Genomic DNA, 19,612 nt, shown 5'->3' with positions numbered 1-19,612 from the left:
GTTATGCAATCCTGATACTCCCCCTCCCGACTGGGGATCCAAATCAGATCCTGCTATGCAAGCACTCCACCACCGAACTACACCTCCAGCCCATGTAATCTGAATTTTAATTCCCTCCTCTGAGAAGTGAGAAAAATACTTTCAGTGTTGTTAAGGTGTTAGTGAGAATGTATGCAAACTTCTCCGCATATGAGGCACTCAATAGAAAGTAGCAACTATTACTAAATTTTACTATGATTAGATACATACTTGCTATTGACCTGGTGCTCTTTCCACCATTAACCGGGACCACTGAGGTGTAAACACTTGGGTATGCATGTAAGGACCCGTCCAGGCTGACAGACTACTGCTTTTATCTGGTGAGGATTAACAATCTGAATTTGAAACGGCATGAGTGAAGGGTGTGAGCAGGTTGCCTAAGGTTCAGGAGCAATGCTGACCTGAGAGGCTTGCTCCGCGGTCCTTTCTCACGCCGGTCAAATCTCTTTAGGGCCTGCACATTAGCCTAGGCCGTAGCTCAGCCTTCTCTCCGGAAAGCCACATGTCCTAACTTCCCACCTCTTGCGGTGCACTGCATCAGGAGCTCCACTAGGGCTGCAGCCCAGGCCTTCCCTTGCTCTTCTGCTTTCACAGCAACGAGCAAATTACGCCCTCTTATCTGATCTGGCCGCGTGCGCTCTCCCGACTTGCTGGACTAAAAAGGTAACCTAGAACTCCACTCAGGTACACACACCCCAGGAGCGCCCGCCTTACCCTGGTATACGAGTAAGGCCCGCTGGGAAATTGACCTTTCATCTTGCCTCCTGCCTTGCCTTACGCAAAGATTGACGATAGCAAATGAAGCGACGAGATGATCTGAGAGGCGGGACTTAGTGTTGCCTGTTCCACGCCGATTGGACTTTAACGTCATCGACGGGCGGGGCGAACCGGACGCCCCGCCCCCGATGGGAGGGGAGAAACCGGGGCTGCGCTTGCGCACGGAGGCGGCGGAAGTGGCCCGGGCTACGCGTGCGCGGTGGGTGGAGCGCGGCTCATATCTTCAGTGCCAGCCGGGTCTTACCCAGCTTTGGTCACATCGTGTTCCTCTCGTGCTTTACCGCTTCGTCCCGGACGGTCCCTACCGAGTGGGCGCTCGGTTTTCGGGTCGTCATGGCTGGCTACGAATACGTGAGCCCGGAGCAGCTGGCTGGCTTCGATAAATACAAGGTAGCGCGGCGGACGCCCCGCTCCCTCGGTGCCCCGGCCGCGCCCAGGCTGAGGGGCGGCGCGGACCGTGTCACCTTGTGCTGCCGCGTGGATCGGTGCGCGCCGGCGGGCTTGTCTGCGGGGTCCCCTGAGTTCTGGGAGCTCGGCTCGGGGAGCGTGAGAGCATCCTAGGCCGGCGCCCCCCGGTGGCACGCTCCGGGGTGGGAGAGCTCTCGAGGATAGTGGAGCAAGGGAATTCCCTTCTCTCTTTACCGATTATTATTTATGATTGCTTTTTAGCCCCCTAAAAGGATGCAGTTCTGTTCTGTGATATTTTAGTAGTAGTCTTCGTTTGAATGCACTTTCTACCTGTCCTTCTTGCATACAACTTCAGAGGGAGGCTGATCGTCTGCCTTAAAGGGTGTGGAGGGGAGTGACTTACCCAGGCCTTAACTGGGGCTGCGGTCCACCTCTTTCCCAGAAAAGAGGCTTCCTCGGCGGTAGCACTTGGCGTTAGGGCTGTCAGATGAAATAAATGTGCACTGGAAGGAACTGTGTAATGGAAGGAGCGTGGGCTTTCAGGTACATGTGAAGCTGATGTCAAACTCAAGTTTCTTTATTTGGCCCTGGGCAGGTCTTTTTTTAACGCCGCTCGGTCTCTTTTATGCTGGTAAACTGGGAAGAAGAGATTCTACCGTGAAGAGTGATTATAAGGATTTTGAGAGCCGCCTAACAGCGTAATGAACCCCAGTAAATGCTGGTGGTTAAGCTTCTGTCACATTTTGATTTCCCTGCACTGTTCACTTACCAGTAAGTGACTATCCAGTCGCCCAGGCCTGATGGAGGGATGTCAGCCTTTCATCTTTGTTCCCTGTGGATCCTCCCATCTTGGCTTAAACTTTTCAGAGAAGCCATCCCTAAGTACAGTATCCCCTTTCTCCTTCCGAGTGTTGTGTTCGTTCACGGAATTATTCTTAGTGTGTCTTTCCGTTGAGTGTAATGCCCAAGCAATGGTACCTGCCTAATGGACCATCACGGCTTGAACACTGTGCCCCTGTCAGTACTAGGCATCCAGTGAACATTTGTTGGAATGAGTGACTAACTGGACGAATCATAAAGGATTTGGTAAAAAGTAGTAAGAGGTCTTAGGACGTTCCTTTACTTTCAGACAAAGTTGTGCCATACCATTTTGAACAATAGGTGGAAAGAGGTTCCAGTGCCTTCTTGGGAACTGAGGCCAGGACTTTACAGCTTTGATTTTAGAAAGCTGTTACCTCCTTCTTTGCCTAAGTTATGTCCCCTTTTTGTTATCTGCTCAACACTGTAAATATTGACATGTAAAATATTTTCTTCTTTACTAGGATCTGGCTTTTAGAGTAAATGCTAACAGAATAGTTTATTTGTAACATTGTCTAATGGGATCTCTCCATTTTCTTATAAGCAGTCTTCTCTAGATTGATATTTTCAATCTGGATAGGTATCCTGGTGTGCCAGAAATGTCAATGGATTTTTCTGTCCCCATATCTTCTCTGCTTCTCTGCTCTGACTCAGTTCCTATCTCTGACAGATTTCCTGTCATCGAGGAAAACAAAGGTCAATTTAGCAAATGTCCAATGTTCACTAAACTATAGTTGATGTTATTTTTTAGTTACAGTGAGGCTTTGGGGAAGAAAAAAGGAACAAATTTATAACCTAAATATTCTTACATTAGATGGTTCTTTACTCATTACAGCATTCATATTAAAAATATGAACCCAGGGTGTCAAAAAAAAAATGTGTGTGGTTAGTTTTAGTTTTGCTGGAATGTGACTGTCACACAGAGACTTTTCTGTCCTTGCATCTTCCTGTTGTTGCATTTCCATTGTGCCATCTGCAGAGACAGTAAGGGGCTTTATAAGCTTATTGAATTAAAACAACCTTTTCCCTTCATAGATGGTTCCCTTCATAGATGGTTAAAACATAGAGAGTTAAAACACTCAAAAGCAATTTTTATTCCCTGGTGTGCCCCTTTATAATCCAGCAAAGAGGTGCAGAGAAAAAATTGATACTGTAAAAGCAGCTGGTGGAAAAATTACTTTTGAACCAGTTGAATTTCTTTTATCTTCCCCAGAGGTACATGTGAGAGCTGCAGTTGGAAACCTGGCAGTTTCACAGAAGAGCTGCTGAAAGGGGAGCACAGGTAGAGATGTCATTAGGGTTCTGCAGTCAGGACCAACAGACAGCTGGGTTTCAGTGTAGAAGAAAGCACTGGATAGATTGTGTGTTACATACTTTCTTAACGCTGGTATTCTCTATTGTGGTACCTAACACCATTCTGTTAAACAGCTGTTTTAATAATTTAGTGAATGGCTGCTTTGGCTACTTTGTTAGGACATGAGCTCTCTTGAAGCAGGGCCAGTGGCTGCCTTGTTCTGTATGACCAAGATCCAGCACAGCACCGTGAACAGTAGGTGCTCAGGAAATGTTGAAGCAATGGAAATGGGAAAGAACATGAGCCATTTGGGAAACCTGGTGAAAGGATATTGGGAGGATACTTTTGCATTTTGAACAGGAAGATGTTACTACTGTTGCAGTTATTCTGTTGCTAAACAGTATGGCTTCACACAGTTGCATTGAGGGATGATTCTGCCTTTTGAGGACCGTTACCTTTCTCTTCTACCGACCCTGTTGTATGGTTTTTGCAGATGAGGGATTTTCCCACTTAAGGGCAAAACTGCTCTTGAGGGTTGCCACCCAAGGAAGGTACGTTTTAATTAATAGAGTAGCGGCAGTTTCAAATTGTATCATTTTGCTTCAGAGAAGTACTGTGTGAGATACTGTTTCAAGAATAAAGAATGAAATAATAGGTAATAGTACTAAGATTGTTCTCAAAGGGGAAGGGGTCAAGAGATGAAGAGAAGAAGGAGGAAAGGAAGGGACAAGGAATGAAAAAAGGAATTAAGATGTGTCATATACACGTATTAACTTCCCACAAGGATTGTAAACATTATGTACCACACTCATATACTAATAAACTAAACTAAAAAAGAGAGAGACTATGCTGTCAGGATGTATTGGTTTCTGCTATTTTGGTAGTCAGTGTGATCATCAGTGACAATCTGATTACAGCAATCTTGATAATTGTGAATTTAATTGTATTACCATAAGATGTTGTAAAGAGACTGTTTGCATCGTGATGAGCCTGCTAAAAAGCCAGAGTCCAGCCTGGCCTTTCACCTTAACCGGTTCATACAGTTTGATTGTGTTTATTAGGCAAGCATTTGTGAAGGGGCCTCTGCTGGGCACAACACTGGTGCTGCAAAGCAAAGCTCGGCTGGAACTCCTGACTTCAGAGAACCCAGTTGGGTGGCATATGGACGTGTAAACAGCAGAAGGATTTAAGTGCTGGGTATGGTGGAGAGAGGAGGCAGCTTCCGGGGAGCTGGGCTTGGCGGGGAGCTGAGAGCAGAGAAAGGCTTCATAGGCTGGAGGTGAAGGTGGAGCTCGGTGTAGAAAGACAAGGCTGTGTGTTACCAGCTGAAGAGGAGAAAAGGCATCACAGAAGAGAGCCACGGAGTACAAGGCGATGGAGGGCAGAGAGAGCATTTGCTGGGAGCCACAAGAAACTAGATGAGGTGTTCATGTGTAATTGTAGAGTCACAAGGCAGGACACTGGAGGGAGGAGGCACCTGGCAGAGGCCCTGGATTTTGCCCTGTAGAGCAGTGTTCCTATGGTCTCAGGACCGTTGGTGCCTGAATCACTTCGGGGAAATGGTTAGTCAGTTCCTACGTTAGTGGTGACAGACCTATTCTGTGCACGCTGCAGGCAGCTGTTTGTTGTCCAAAGCTTAAAAGGTTAGCCGTCACTGTCCTATGCACTCTTTGGGTGGTTTATATTGCATTGCTTGCTCTTATCTGCTTGTTAAATGTCTTATGCAGTTTTTTGGTACTTTGTAATGCAAAAGGTCTGCAGGGGGCTACTGAAGCCTTTTTTTTTGAGACAGGGTCTTGCTCTGTAGTTCAAGCTGGCCTTGAAGTCTGTGTAGTCTAGGCTGGCCTTGAACTTACAGTATTCCTCCTGCCTCAGCCTCCTGAGTGTGGGGCATGCACCACCATGCACCACCATGCCTGGCAGGGCTTTTAAACAGGATCTGATTTGAATTTTGAAAGCTCATCCTGACAGCCAGTAGATGGGGAGATGGCAATGGAGGTAGGATTGATCTGGAGACCTTTAGAAGGCCCCGATTTTAAAACTATGTAAGAAATGTTAAGGTCTTAATCGAGGTGGCTGGGATGGAGTGGCATGGGGATTGTAAAGCTCGGGGTCACACGTTGAAGTTGTCCAGCAGGTTACGTTTACTTTGCAGGTTACCCTTACTTTGTTTCAAGAATTAGTATCTTTCCCATAAAAGTGCAGAATGCTGGATGCTTTTGAAGAATCATAATATTAGATAACGCCGACCCTGAATTTCTTCTTTGTCTGTCAGCTGAAGCTGGGTAGTGCTTGGGCTCTTTAGCACGGCTGTTGGCTTTCTAGTTGCCTTTTCTCTACCGGTCCATAACTCATGCAGGTCTTTGTTCATTCTCCTGCTGGATTGCTGTGGTCCTTGATTTAAGCTTGACAGCCTGGGGCGAGCTAGAGGTGATGTGTGTGGGGAGGGGAGGTGTGCTGGCACCACCAGGTGAGGCACATCTGGCGTGACTCAGATCAGTAGGATGCCTGGGTGGGTAGAGGTGGCAGTCACTGAGGCAGGGTTTTGTGAAGCACTATACTGTAATGCTCAAAAAAAAAATTTTTTTTTTAAACAGTAACCTATTGTGTAGTGCACTGTTGTTGGATGGGACCACATAAAAGCATGACTTGTGGACTTGGAATTAAAACAAAACAAAAGTCTTGTTCTAAAGAATTATTATCTGTGGGTGACTTGCTCTCAGAGAAAATTTCTGTAATAATTCCACATTCCTCCTGAGCCAGAGAACAAACAGTAGGAGGAATTCCTGATCTTTTGCGTTCTTTTATTATACCTGCGAGCTGACCGCCGTCCAGTGTGTTAATAGTGGCATTACCCAAACGTTACAGTTAATTAAAGCATAATTCTTCTTTAGTTGTACTTTGGTTGCTTTGACTAGATTCTTATCTATAAAAATATTGCCGTAGTCTTAGGTAAAGATTTACAAATGTCTCATAGAAAGAATTATGTTCGGTATGTGGCCGAGGCGGAGGAGTTTTTTGTTTGTTTCTACGGTGCTGGGGATTGAACAAGGACTTGTCCGCCCTCGGCGGTCACTGCACTGGGCTGTGTCCCCTTTCCCAAAGGAGTCTTTCTGAAGGCGGGAAAGGAGGAGGACTGGGGAAGCTCCTGTATTTAGCCACTCAGGGGAGGAGACATCTCACTGGATCTTTGCTACCTTCTCACGTATCAGTTCACTGACAAATTATTTAACTGCTTAATGCTTAATATTATCCGCTCTGCAGAGTAAGAGTTTGCCTGCTGCAGAAGGAAATGTGGGGAAAGATGTGCTAACCTGAGGCCTGTGAGAATCAGGACATAGTGTTGAAAACCGAATGTTAGAGGCACAAGAAAGTGTTAGGTGTGTGAGGGCCAGGCCATGTCTCAGGAGCTGAGCTAGGGAAGGAGCAACGCCGTCATAAATACTGCACAGTAATGATAGTGAACAGTTACACAGCCAGATGCCAGGCATTGCTGGAGGTGTCTCACCTTGATTGTCTTGCTACTGCTTTGGGAGGTGGAGGTACTATTATTTTCTCTATTTCATTAAGATACAGAGAATTTAATAATTTGCACGAGGTACCCCAGCTGAGTCACGGAGCTGAGCTTTGACTCTCCGCAGTCGGGATCTGGAGGCCATGTTCTTCATGTTGTATTGCTTCATAAAACTAAGAATGCCTTGTAAACTGTCTTAAATTCTAATGCACTGGACCTCAAGGTGAGCTACTTGGATGTGCATCTAATGTTTGCAGATGGGGAAAATGTACAATAAAAAACTCAGGCTAGTGTGATCGGTACAAATTGGCAATTCCAGAGATTTGAGACACTGAGGCAGGAGGATTGAAAATTGCAGGGTACCCTGGACAACTTACAGTGAAATCTTGTCTCAAAAAATACAAAGGGCTGGGGATATTGCTTAGTGGTGGAATTCCTCTGAGCTCAATTCCCACCGCACCAAAACAAAGTTAAAAAACAATAAATTCTACTTTTGTTTGCCCTTTCTTTCTTCAGTTTTAAAATTTTTAGTAGGAACAGGTGGATGTACATTTACTAGTCCTACATTTAATTGAGTACAGTAATCCTTTTGTCTGCAAGAGATGTGTTTCAGGAACCTCGGTAGATTTCTGAAACCTTGGATAGTACTGTACCTTAGGTATCGGCATTTTTTCCTAGACACACAAACCTGTGATGAAGTTTAATTTGTAAGTTAGGCGTAACAAGAGATTGTGTTATAAGAATTATGATAATGAGAATAGTTATAACAGTGTACTGTTTTAAAGTAATGAGAATATGCTCAGTTTCTCAAAATATCTTGTACTAACCTTGTTGTGATGTCTTGATACAACACCTCCAGGAAGAGATCAAGTACACTGAGTGACATGGTCATTGTGGCATAGAGTTAGACCGTTACTGTGTAGGGGTCCCTTGGCCACAGACAGTGTGATACTGTGGTAGTCCATCCGAAAATTGGGACAGCTACAGTGACTTAGGGTTGGTAGTGTATGCAGCTTGGATACCCTGAACAAGAATGTCTCAGCCTGGGACAAGATGAAATTTCCTTGTGCCTCTCAGAACAGTGCTCAATTTAAAAATTGTGAAATTTTTTATTTCAAAAATTTCCCGTTTACTATTTTTTGACTGTGATTGGCTAAAACCACAGAAAGTGATACTTGAAAAGAGGCTGTACTGTATTACTTCATCTACGATTAGTTCTAATTGAAATAAAAGGTTTTCAATTAATTAAAAAGAATCTTTAGCAGGTAACCTGATCTTAAAACTTGATTTCTTCATCTATGAAATGAAATAGTGTCTATTTTATAGAATTGCTATAAAACCGAATGAGACAGCATTTGTAAAGTGCCTGGCACGTAGTGCTGTGTTAGTGGTTAATGAATACAAAACAGAACTTGACATTTGTGCATCCCTGCCTGTTAACCTTAGGTGGCATGTAAGATACATATGCTTAGGCCACGGGAAGTTATACCAAGAGAAAGTATGTTTAGGAAAGGACATTTAGGGTAACAATTTGCTGGACATGGGAAGATTAATGAGAGGTTTATGTCTTGTTCACATCTCACAGACAATCCTTAGCTTTAGATTTCTTCCTCTTGCTAATCACATGCAGTGGTGTAATAAGCAGAATAGACAGATTTTTCTCAAATACCACTCTCCTATTTAAGACTCTTAAGTGGCTTTAATGTGTTGAGCATGTGTTTCATATTCAGATTCTTCAACAAATATTTCAAATTCCTTTACTGAATTACCCCTTTATCTTTTTATCTCTTGTTGGAGCTTACTAGCTTCAGTCCCGCAGGTAAACCTGTTTGTAATCATGCCTTGTAGCATCTGTCTTCTGGTGCCAGCTCTTCCCCAGTTTTCTCTGACCAGCCACTTCTCTGACTTGTTCGCAGGTGCATTTGAGTTATTTTCTGAAGAGAGACCTCATTGTTCACGGAGTGCTGTGGCCTGTGGGTGTATTTCTTGAAGGCTTATGTTGAGGAGAAGTACTGAAAGAGAAATCTTTATTTTTGCCCGGGGTCAATCTGCTCCACCCTTTTTTGCATTTAAAAAAATTTTTTTAAAGAGAAAAAAGAAAAATCAAGAAGCAAAAAAACCAAAACAACAACAAAGCAAAATGATCACAACAACAACAAAAACAAAAACAATAGCTGTAGAGGTTTTCAAAGCAAGATGATGGGAACTTAACAATGGTTATTATATTGCATATTGTTATCTTCAAAATAGTTGCTCCAGTTACCAGATACAGAAATAAAACAAAACTGTAAAGCGGAACAGAACATTAGCTGTCAAAAACAAGACAGAAGGAAATGCCCCACAGTTGCTGTAATACATACTGGCATCCTCCAAATAGAGGCTCAAAACACCAGCTTTGGGCCTGCATTAAGTTATTTATTTACTTATTTTTACTTCCGATGCCGTCATCTCAGCCAGAATCAGCCCTTTGCTTACCGGGGGTGGGGTGGGGTGGTGGGGTTGCTCTTGTCTCCCGGCTGGCCTGACTCATACACAGGCTGGGTTTGGCTTCTTGAGTCTCCCCTATTCCCCATGGCAGCTGCCCCTGGCTTACTGGAAGGCGGGGTTTGACTGCATTTTAAATTTACACTTGAATCACAGCAGATTGTTTGTAGCACAAGACCTCCATGCGTTTGGTCAGCATTTATTTAGTACTGGATTTTATTATACTTTGCCACACGCTTGTATTCCGGGTCACGTAAGGAGGATAGGTGTTAGCCAGTCAGCCGTTCCCGGTGGCTTGTCCCTCAGCTCAGAAGTTGGAGGAATTTCCTTTATTTTCACTACAGCAATAGCTTACATCAGAACTGCCTGCAGGGTTTGTTAAAAGGCTGCTTGGCCACACACCTGTGGGATCTGAGTGTGTAGATCTGGATGGGGCCAATGATTCTGTCCAGTTGGGGCATTATTCTTTTAGAACGACCACATCAAAGAAATACTCAGTTATATTGCAGTCTGAAGAGCAGATGATGAAACCAAGAAGTAAATGTAAAGGAGTAAGAAGTGGTGTTCCGCCGGGATAATCGTGTTCGTTCTCAATATAAGGTAGTCTTGATTTTTTTCTTTTGAGACAGAGAGTTTTGCTATGTAGTTTAGGCTGGTCTTGAACTCACTAGCCCAGGCTGGCCTGTGCTGTGGTGCTCCTCCTGCCTCAGGCTTCCAAGTGCTGCTGGGATTATAGGTATATACCATTACACCCAACCAGATAGTTTTGATTTTTGAGCTTCAAGATGTCTTTTAGTCGGGGATTTAGCTCAGTGGCATAAGTGCCTGCCTGGCAAGCATAAGGTCCTGAGTTCAATCCCTGGTACCAAAAAAAAAAAAAAAAAAAAAAAAAAAGATGTCTTTTGGTAAGAGGATTTGAGGTGTAGCTCAGTGGTAGAATATGACCTTAATGTGTATAAGACCCTGGATTCAATCTCCAGCAACTCCCTTCCCATAAAAAAAGATCTAGTCTACAGCTTTCACAAATAAAATCGTGTAGTCATAACCATTTTTAAAAACATGGTGACTGGGGATATAGCTTAGCAGCACAGCGCCTTCCTGTTAAGTGGAAGGTCCTGATTTGGTTCCCAGTATCCAAAAAAAAGTTATCTCTAGAATATAAGATGTGGTGCTTTTTTTTTTTTTTTTTTTTTTTTTGTCTTTTTCATTTTTGTCAGTACCGAGGATTGAACTCACAACCGCCTGCTTGCAAGGCAGGTGCTTATGCCGTTGAGCTAAACCCCCAGCCCAAGATGTGGTGCTTTTAGAAATGTTTACTTTCAGTTGCATAGTAACAGATTGCAGTAGTGCTGGTTTTGCAAAACAGTATATTCTCTCTCTCTCTCTCTCTCTCTCTCTCTCTCTCTTTCTCTCTCTCTTTTTTGGCATTGCTGGTGATAGAACCCAGGGCTTTTACACAGAGCGACATCCCCAGCTCCCCATCTCCTTTTGGTTTTTTTAATTTTGAGTCTGGGTCTCAAGAAGTTCCTAAATTGCCCAGATTGGACTCAGACTTGCCGTCCTGACTCAGCCTTCCAGGGTGCTGGGATTACAGTGTGTGTGATCAAGTAGCATCACTGCTGTTTGTGTTTTCAAGGTCAACAGGAGACTTCACCACACCACCAACAGGCGTCTTTTATGACATCTTGTTACCTTGGCCATATAATGTGTCCGGTCAAGCCAGTGACCACCTTCAGCTTTGCTGTATTCTGTTGGCTGGATGCGATTTAGGAGGTCCCACTCGCAAGGAGAGGAAATGAATTATGAAGGGGTTGACTGTACAGGGGGGAGCCTTAGGATGGACCTGCCATAAATTTGAGGAGAGCATATCCGGAAGATCTTCTGGGTGTACTCATTTGGGTACCCTGGATCCAGGGAGTTCCGCCTTGTACTCAAGCAAGGCTGGAGCAATAATCTGGTTTAAAACAGAGATCTACTCCAGATGACCTGATCTGTATTAGATGCAGACAGATTTACAGTTTAGGCCTTTCTGTTTGTCAGCTGTTACCAATGAGGCATGAGAAACCACCCAGATCTACAGGCTTTATGTGAGCTAAACACTAGATTTATTCTGTCTGGGTGCAGATAGGCTGAGGTCGTGAATGATTTCAGTAGTTCGCTGGAGGAGAAATTAAGTTTTGATAGGGTTGGGGGTGGGATTATAATCCCCAGGAATCTGGGTGGAATGTTGGGGTCAGAGTTCCTAGGGTGGTCAGTGCAGGTGTGCGGATGTTGGTCTAGGTTGTGTGTCCTGTCCTAAAATTTCTCTGTCGCCATGTGTTGTGTTTGCTGAGGGCAGCATGGCCCTGGAGTGGTTTTCTGTTGTTTGTGGAGGTTGGCATGTTTGCTGAGAAGGCCTCTCTCAGGCCAAACATGACATTGGCTTTGTTAACCTCTGAATTTTATTGTCTTTAAGTAAAAGGGGGAGGGATTATTGCCTTTTATGATATTAAGTGAGGGAAAAGATAAAATAATTCTCTGACATTATAATACATACAGAGGTAATATACTGTTGTTAGTGCGGGATAAGGAGCGGTTTCCTCTTGTGAAGTTAAAGTCGCTGTGGACAGTTCCTGGGGAGCGGAGCGCTGTTTGGTGGAGGGACTGTGCCCTCCTCTCATGCCTTCATCTTATTATTCACTGTACACTGTGTTCAGTACACTAGCAGATAGTTCATACATTTGCCTATTCATATGCACAAGCACTCAGATGGTTGAGTTTCTACTTTGTACCAAAAGCAGAAGAGATCGAGTTTGTTAGCCTTTTCTTTATCTATTTCAATGTGGCTGACATTTATTTATATTTGAAAGGCGGTTCTTTTAACTTTTTTGATACTTGTTGAGTGAATAACAGTTTTTAATAATTGGGATCTCTTGTTGTATGTTTTGAGTTCAAGTGAAGAAAACTTACCCAGAGGCTGGAATGTCATTGCTCTGATAGAAGGATTGCACATTCCAGCCCAGTTTAGGCAGCTTGGCAACTTAGTGAGACCCTACATCAACATTAAAACAAAAATAAAAAAAGAGGTGGGAAGTAGCTCAGTACACAGGCGCTGGGTTCAATCTCCAGTACCAGAAAGGACACCCCTACACCCTAAAAAAGAAAGAACAAAATTCCGTTCCCGGAGGGGTGGAACACATGTTGACCACAAACCACAGCGGGGACTTCTTTCCCTGTAAAGGTTTATATTTAAACGTGGTTGAGTCATGAGCCTTATCAGGAAGAGACTGCCTTCAGTACCAGCCAGCTCTGTGTGTGCCTGGCCTTCCATGACGAGCCAACATTTTTTCTTTCTGTCCCAAGGTGTTTTTTTTTTTTTTCTTTTTTGGGGTGCCAGGGGTAGAATTCAGAGCCTTGCGTGTGCAGGCAGGAACTCACCGTGGAGCTGCGTCCCTAGCCTCGCCCGAGTTCTCCAGATAGGCTGATAATGAGTGTGTATTTCACTATATCTGGGAAGTTGATGGCAATAGTGTACTTCACACAGTGATGTACTTCTTACCTCTCAGAATAAAATAGCCAGGATGATTCTGAACTGAAGGATGTTGGAAATGATTTTTAAAAACCAGAGAAATGTTACACGCTCACCTCTGAAGCAGTGTCAGTATGTGCAGTTTATATGAACTGTCATTAGTTTATACTCAAGTCACGTTACAGATGTCTGTAGTTCCGTAAGTTTTGTAAATAGAAAGCGCCCAGTTCAAATAGGCAAGCACAGAGGCTCTATTAAAAATCATTTGATAGTGAGAGTCCCCTTCTCTTCCTATTGATTAGAAGAGAAAGCAGGGCAAAGTCTGCTGCTGATTGTGCACAGCAGAGCATCACTTGGGACTCAGCCCGATGACAGAGGCCCAAGGGTTCTAGGTGACGACATAGATGGACTGGAGAACTGCAGTGTGATTTTGCTGCCACAAGAAATTAATAATATCATGAGCAGCATGCCGTGTTGAAGGAGAGAAGTTTATAGCCATGTTCTCCCTTTCTAATCGCTTGAAACCTTCCTTCTGCCCTGATCCACCTCTGCGTTAGAATAATAACAAATGGAATTTCTGTAGCAGAGGTTGTCAGACTAAAGACCCAAGCCACCTGCTTTTATGAATAAAGCTTTACTGTTGTAACAAGGCTGTGCTTATGTGTAAGTTAGCGTATCTTCTGCAAATGCTTTCCTGTTTCGGGGGCGGTGTTGTGCGTTTGTCACCATTCGACCTCCAAAGCCTAAAATATTGGGCCTTTTACAGAAACAAGCTCTCCAGCTCCTTGTTGAGTAAGCTAGACCCAGGTGAGGGAAATTGAAATCTTTGTTAAGAGGAGCAGCAAAGGGTTACGGGAACAGACAAGGGAAGATTGGGGTGTAACGGGAAGGCTTTCTCCAAGTATCTGAAGGACGGTTATTTTGAAGAAACATTGGACTCTTGCCTGCTACTTTGCCGAGTAAAATGAAAACGGCTAGACGGTCTAGGGTGGGGGAAGCCTATCAGTATATAAGAAAATTATTTGAATGTTGGATTGGGTTGCTTTGGAGGAAATGAGCTTTGCTTTGTTTTTAGGACCAGCTGACTGGCGCCTATTTGCCTAGAGAGGATCAAACGTGATGGATGCGGCTTTCCAGGAGATTTCCCTGAGCACTCCTGTAGCTGAGGTTCTCGCCTAGGCGTGATTCCTTTAAGCTCAGGCTGAGGTCTTTGAACGTTCTTCCAGGACTTTGTAGATTACTAAACCAAGCAAGTCAGGGTAGGTGTTATCTGGGTTAGTTCCCACGTTCAGGTTTTCGAGTGTATGCCAAAATATCTTTCTAAAGCAGAATAACAGGACATTTAACAGGCATTAGCCAATACCACAAATCTAGTTTAATACCTTTGAAATTTATATTTTGGATTGTTCCCTTATGCCTGTGGAGGGTTTAAGTTATTCTTCCTGTTGATTCACAAGGTTGTTTAGAGTTTTGGTGTCTATGCCAAGGGACATGTGACCTTAGAAATGCTCAGGTGTGTGAGATGGAGCACTGTATGTTGTTTGCATTTATTGTTTTACAAATCTCACATTAATCTTTCCTTGCTGTATTTGAGTCGATCAGCTATTATTGAATGTCAGAGATCTGAAATCCAGATAAATAAACCGGCTTTCTTGTGTTTGGTTTTATATTCTTATCTTTTATATTGGTTTCCTGAAGTAGAGATTTAAAGCTTCAAAATTTAAAGAGCTTTTCATGTCAGAATATCATCCTCTAAGGATCTTGTTTGAGATCTAAAGTAAAATTATGAAAAGCTACTGAATGAGTCCCAGTCAGTAAACATTTGAATTAAGAACATTATACCATTATACATTGTATACCATATTAGGTGTTTATGTGATATCTTAAACTATTTTCTTCTGGTTTAAACTCATAACTTTTGTGCTTTGCAGTAGGGGGTGAACTCGAAGTGGGTGATTTCTCATCTGTCTGGCTGCTGGTTGTTTCATGTGTTTGGGGTGCAGACTCCGGTGAAGTGCCGTCCCTCCCACCTTGTCGTCTGCAGCCATCGGGGTTCGTACGGTCTCCAGATACTCAGTCTGTACACTTAAAGTTGTCTGATCCTGTCAGCTTGGGACGCCTTCATTCTGTACGGGTTCTGACCTAAGGAGGGAAAGTTCTGTCAGCTGTAGAGTGGAAGTTGAAAGCCTAGTAAGAGCTGAAAGTTTCGTGGGAGCAGTGAGACTAAGTGTGCTCCTGCTCAGTCTGTCTGCAGTTTTATATCCTCTCGCTCTGGCCAGGAGAAGCAAGCTACACTCTCCAAAATCTTCCCACCACCTGCCTGTCCTGGATCCTCTATCCTGGGTATCTCACTATAGTTGAAGGGGTTGGGGTTGGAGAAACGGAGCAACTTCAGCATGGAATCTGTCAAATAATTTTTTGTTTGAGATTTTTGCTAATGGTATTTTAATTATTTTCTTTGTGCTTACTTTTTTGTTCCATCATACTTTTAAATTTTGAAATACCGCAAGTTTTTTCTTTAGGTTTATTTATAAAATATTCAAGAAGAAACTGGACCTTTAAATTATGATTTAAAATATGTTAACTGTTATGGTTAGTTTCTGGATGGCCCCCCAAGCCTCATGCGGTCATGGAGGCGACTCGATCTAGCATTTGTGATTGGTTTGTTGTCTAGCGCTGGGATTGGTGGTGTGAGTGCCCGGTTTGCTCTTGTGGTTTGTAGCCACCGTGAACGGCTGCCCCTTAGCGACACCACTCTGCCTTGGAGCCAGCTGATCATGGACTGAAACCTCCAAAATCTGTAAGCTAAATAAGCCTTTCTTTCCTTCCTTCATCTTTGGACATCAGGTATTTTGTCTCAATGAGACAAAAGTAACCAAGATGGAAACTATCAAATGTTTGCCTCTTAGTTTACATATATATATGTATAAATGCATACAGTATAAAACATAACCCGACCTTTCAAACACTTGACATACATCATTTAAATGTCAGATGGTTGAATTAAGTGCTATTAATCTAAATAATACTGTGGAATCTTGAGAGTGATGTGCCCTCAGAGGATTCCATTAAAAAAAATTACTGTGAAACTCCTTGACAAGTGAGACTCTCTCATGTTTTATATTCTTCCCCAAGCCTAGTGGAATGCTTTCTGCATACCAGAAGAAAGATGGGGAGAGGGAGGGAGGTAAAAGGAGGCAGAGAGAGAGAGAGAGACAGACAGACAGACAGACAGACAGACAGAGAAAGAGAGAAGGGAACGGAGAAGTAAGTCGTGACTCTTGGGGTTTTACACATATGTATATCTGTTAAAATGTCCTTTGAATTTTTATCAAATAGCTCAGTAATTAAGGCATAAGCTCTCTTACTGTACAACCCTTTGTCTCCTTGGCTGACTTATGAAATCTGCTTTCCTCCTGTAAATGGGTCTGTATTCTCTTGGTGCTCGAAATACATATAATAATAATAGCTGTGTTATATTTACTAAGGCTGGGTAGTGTTGTAAGTGCTTTACATATATCATTAACTTAATCCTTGTGAGTGTCCTGTGAGGTAAGGGTCAGCATTCTCACTTGACAGCTGAGTAACCGAGGAGGTAACGTGCCCAAGGCAGCATAGGTGGTAAGTGTGCTAGGAACGGTGTCACGGGGGACGAAGGGAGATTGAGAATGGGTGTGGCCGGTGTTTGACTGTAGACTGCGTAATAACTGCGTAATCACTGAGAATATGTAAGCAATGTAATTTTTAAAAACTGAAACACTATTATAAAAGTTGATTGAGAGGTAAGAGAGAAGCAGTGATTACCTGGGGCTTTGGGCTTTGGATGAGTACATGTAAATGAAACAACCAGTGGATGATTAACTCTGATTTGGGCTTGACTTTTAGATTAGCCCTATGAGTGACCCATTTTTTTTTCTTCTAGTGTTGGAGATTGATCCCAGGGCCTTCACACTGAGCTGTGTCCCCGGCCCTTTTTCTTTCTTTCTTTCTTTCTTTTTTTTTTTTTTTTTGTTGTTTGTTTGTTTGCTTTTAAATTTTGACACAGGTTCTCACTAGATTGCCCAGGCTGGGCTTGAATTTGCAGTCCTCCTGCCTCAGCTTCCCAGAGTGCTGGGATTATAGTGTGTGTCCCTTTGCTGGACCGACCCTTTCCTCTTGCCATCAGAGTAATACCTGAGTGTGCTTTACAGTCTTTGCCCTATTCATATTGTTCTTCTAGTCTTGTTAGTTAGATGAGCACATCATACAAATAAATGTACTCTGCAGGTTATTTTTATACTATTATTTTCTTTTGAAAAACTGTCCAATATGCTAGTATGCAAGGATTGACTGAGTGTTTCATTTCTTAACAGTACAGTGCTGTGGACACCAATCCTCTCTCTCTGTATGTCATGCATCCATTTTGGAACACGATAGTGAAGGTAAGGTAATTTATAGGCATGCCTGTTCTGTTTAGTTCAGTTTTAGGTATCTTAACCTATTTTATAGTCTTAGGGATGCAGCTATAAGATACCTGGATATCCTACACTATTTGTCTTTTTGGGGGGCATTTCTGAGACAGGGTCTCCTGGTGTGGTCCAGTCTGGCCTTGAACTTACTATGTAGCTCACGACAGCTGCCTGGCAATCCTCCTGCTTCAGCCTTCTTCGAGCTGGGGATATAGGCATTCACCATTCCTCCTGGCTTGTCATACTACACTTTCTATTTTTTTCCCCCTTAGTCACATATCTTGTTTTATCTCATTGTTGAAATCTAAATCCATATAATGCAATCTATCATTTTTATAAAATGACTTTTTTTTTTGGTACTGGGGATTGAACTCACGACCACGTGCTTGCAAGGCAGGTGCTTATGCCACTGAGCTAAATTCCCAGCCAAAATGACTTTTAAAATAAATTTAATTTTATGATTATAAAAATTTGTGGGCAGCCAGGTATGATGGTGCATGCCTGTAATGCCAATACTTGAGAGGCTAGGCAGGAGGGTAACTGTGAGTTCAAAGCTAGCCTTGGCTATGTGGTGAGTTCAAGGCCAGCCTGAACTACATAGTGAGTCCTTGTCTAAAACAAAACAAAGCAAAACAAAGCAAACAAAACAAAAAACAATTTGTGGATTGTAAGAAATGCTTCTTTTTTGGGGAGGGCAGCGTCTCTCTCAGGCCCAGGTTGGTCTTGAACTTGCTGTAATCCTCCTGCCTCAGACTCTAGAATCCTGGGATTACAGATATGCACAATTATGCCCAGCAAAATGCTTATTTCTATCAACTGGAGATTATGGTTTACTTTTTAATGTGTGTAACTCTCATATATGGTCTTTCACATTAATAGCTTTTATTACTTGAATTTGTATGTGGTGGTGTTTCCCAAAGATTCTTTTAATTATTTTATAATTATTTTGAAAAACAGGCATTCCCTACTTGGCTGGCTCCGAATTTGATAACCTTGTCTGGTTTTCTGCTGGTTGTATTCAATTTTCTACTTATGGCATACTTTGATCCTGACTTTTATGCTTCAGGTAAGAATATTACCTTAATATAAAGTTTAAACTATCTGAGTAGAAAAAAATGTGGCATAAGTGGTTATTTTCTCATCATATTACGGTGCTGAAAAGTTTTGGGTGTTATAATGTTATTTAAAATGTCACAATTACATATGAAAGCTGTGTTGTGTTTTTACAGTATTATGTGTGTTTCCATTAAGCTCTAGAAATATAACACCATTTTTCCTTCCCGAATTTAGACATGCTGTCTAAAAAGCAATGAAGTTTTGGCAAGTAAAGAATTGTTAGATTTTCATGAAGACAGAGATTTAGGATAGTGAAACTACCTAAAAATGAATATAACCAGGCCCCAGCGTACCTATCATCCAGGAATATCCCTTCCTCCCTCTTTGCTAGGGATGGAGGAAAAGTTCCCTTTCTCCTAAAAGGGGTTGTGGTCTGTGCTTCCCTCCATCCTTTCTGTACTCGCCTCGGATGACTCCCAGTTCCCTCTGAAAGTGGTTCCTGGACCTAAATGTTCTACGTGTTTTCCGCAGTACACATTTGCAGTGCATCATGATCACATTCCTCGTGGCAGGCTGGTGCACAGCGCGTCTTAGTTCTGGACCCTTGTTGGAGAAGAGAGGATGGAGACCTTTGGGAGCCGTTGTCCAGCTGCCTGCACCCTGCGGCATCCCTTCCCACACCCTTTGCTCTGCTGGGCCGCAGGCAGCTGTTTTCCCAGCCACAGGAAAGAGTGTGGGGCGTTTGGAGGACGAGGGAGCAGGGAGACAGGGTTCGTTGTTACTGCTCAGCCAGTTCATCGAGTGGGAAGGAGTTCAGAGGTGGAGGCCAACTGTAACTTTGCCCTCAAATTGGATATTTGTTTTCTGATAAGAACACTTATTAATGAGCCAGGCCTTGCAGCTCACGTCTGCAGTTGCAGCAATTTGGGAGACTGAAGCAGGAGCCCTGGGCTACCCAGTGAATTTAAGACTGCCCTGGACAAACACAGCGACATCCTGTCTCAAAAGAACGACAAAATCAAAACTTACCAACAATCAAGTCAGGAGTCTTAGTATTATAATTCACCTATTTTAGGGGTTCAGCAGACTTTTGTGGACTACCTGGAAGAATCAACAGCCATGGACAGCATTGTTTTGTAGAAAAACTTGGGAGTTTTGATCACTTAATACTTTTGATGTTACAGAAATTCTAAATGTTGAAACTATGTAGATGTTGAATTTTGTCA

General features: G+C 43.1%; 1 protein-coding gene across 2 annotated transcripts in view; it reads left to right on the top strand.

The window, feature by feature from the left end:
• Positions 1-993: 993 nt before the first annotated feature.
• Positions 994-19,612, top strand: part of Selenoi (selenoprotein I) — a 47,657-nt gene continuing 29,038 nt past the window's right edge. The window contains exons 1-3 of one of the 2 annotated variants that reach the window (XM_063231229.1): positions 994-1,206; positions 17,235-17,303; positions 18,288-18,396. In XM_063231229.1, the coding sequence (XP_063087299.1) occupies positions 1,150-1,206; positions 17,235-17,303; positions 18,288-18,396 (235 nt within the window). In that variant the 5' untranslated portion in view covers positions 994-1,149. The remainder of the gene's footprint in view (positions 1,207-17,234; positions 17,304-18,287; positions 18,397-19,612) is intronic. The other variant, XM_003472860.5, reaches the window with a different exon arrangement.

The sequence above is a fragment of the Cavia porcellus genome, unplaced genomic scaffold (genome assembly GCF_034190915.1).
Source record: "Cavia porcellus strain 051 isolate PalLab524CR breed Dunkin Hartley unplaced genomic scaffold, mCavPor4.1 scaffold_1, whole genome shotgun sequence".
Classification (NCBI taxonomy): domain Eukaryota; kingdom Metazoa; phylum Chordata; class Mammalia; order Rodentia; family Caviidae; genus Cavia; species Cavia porcellus.
Note: the sequence above shows the minus strand (reverse complement) of the source record. Positions and strands in the feature narration are given on the sequence as shown.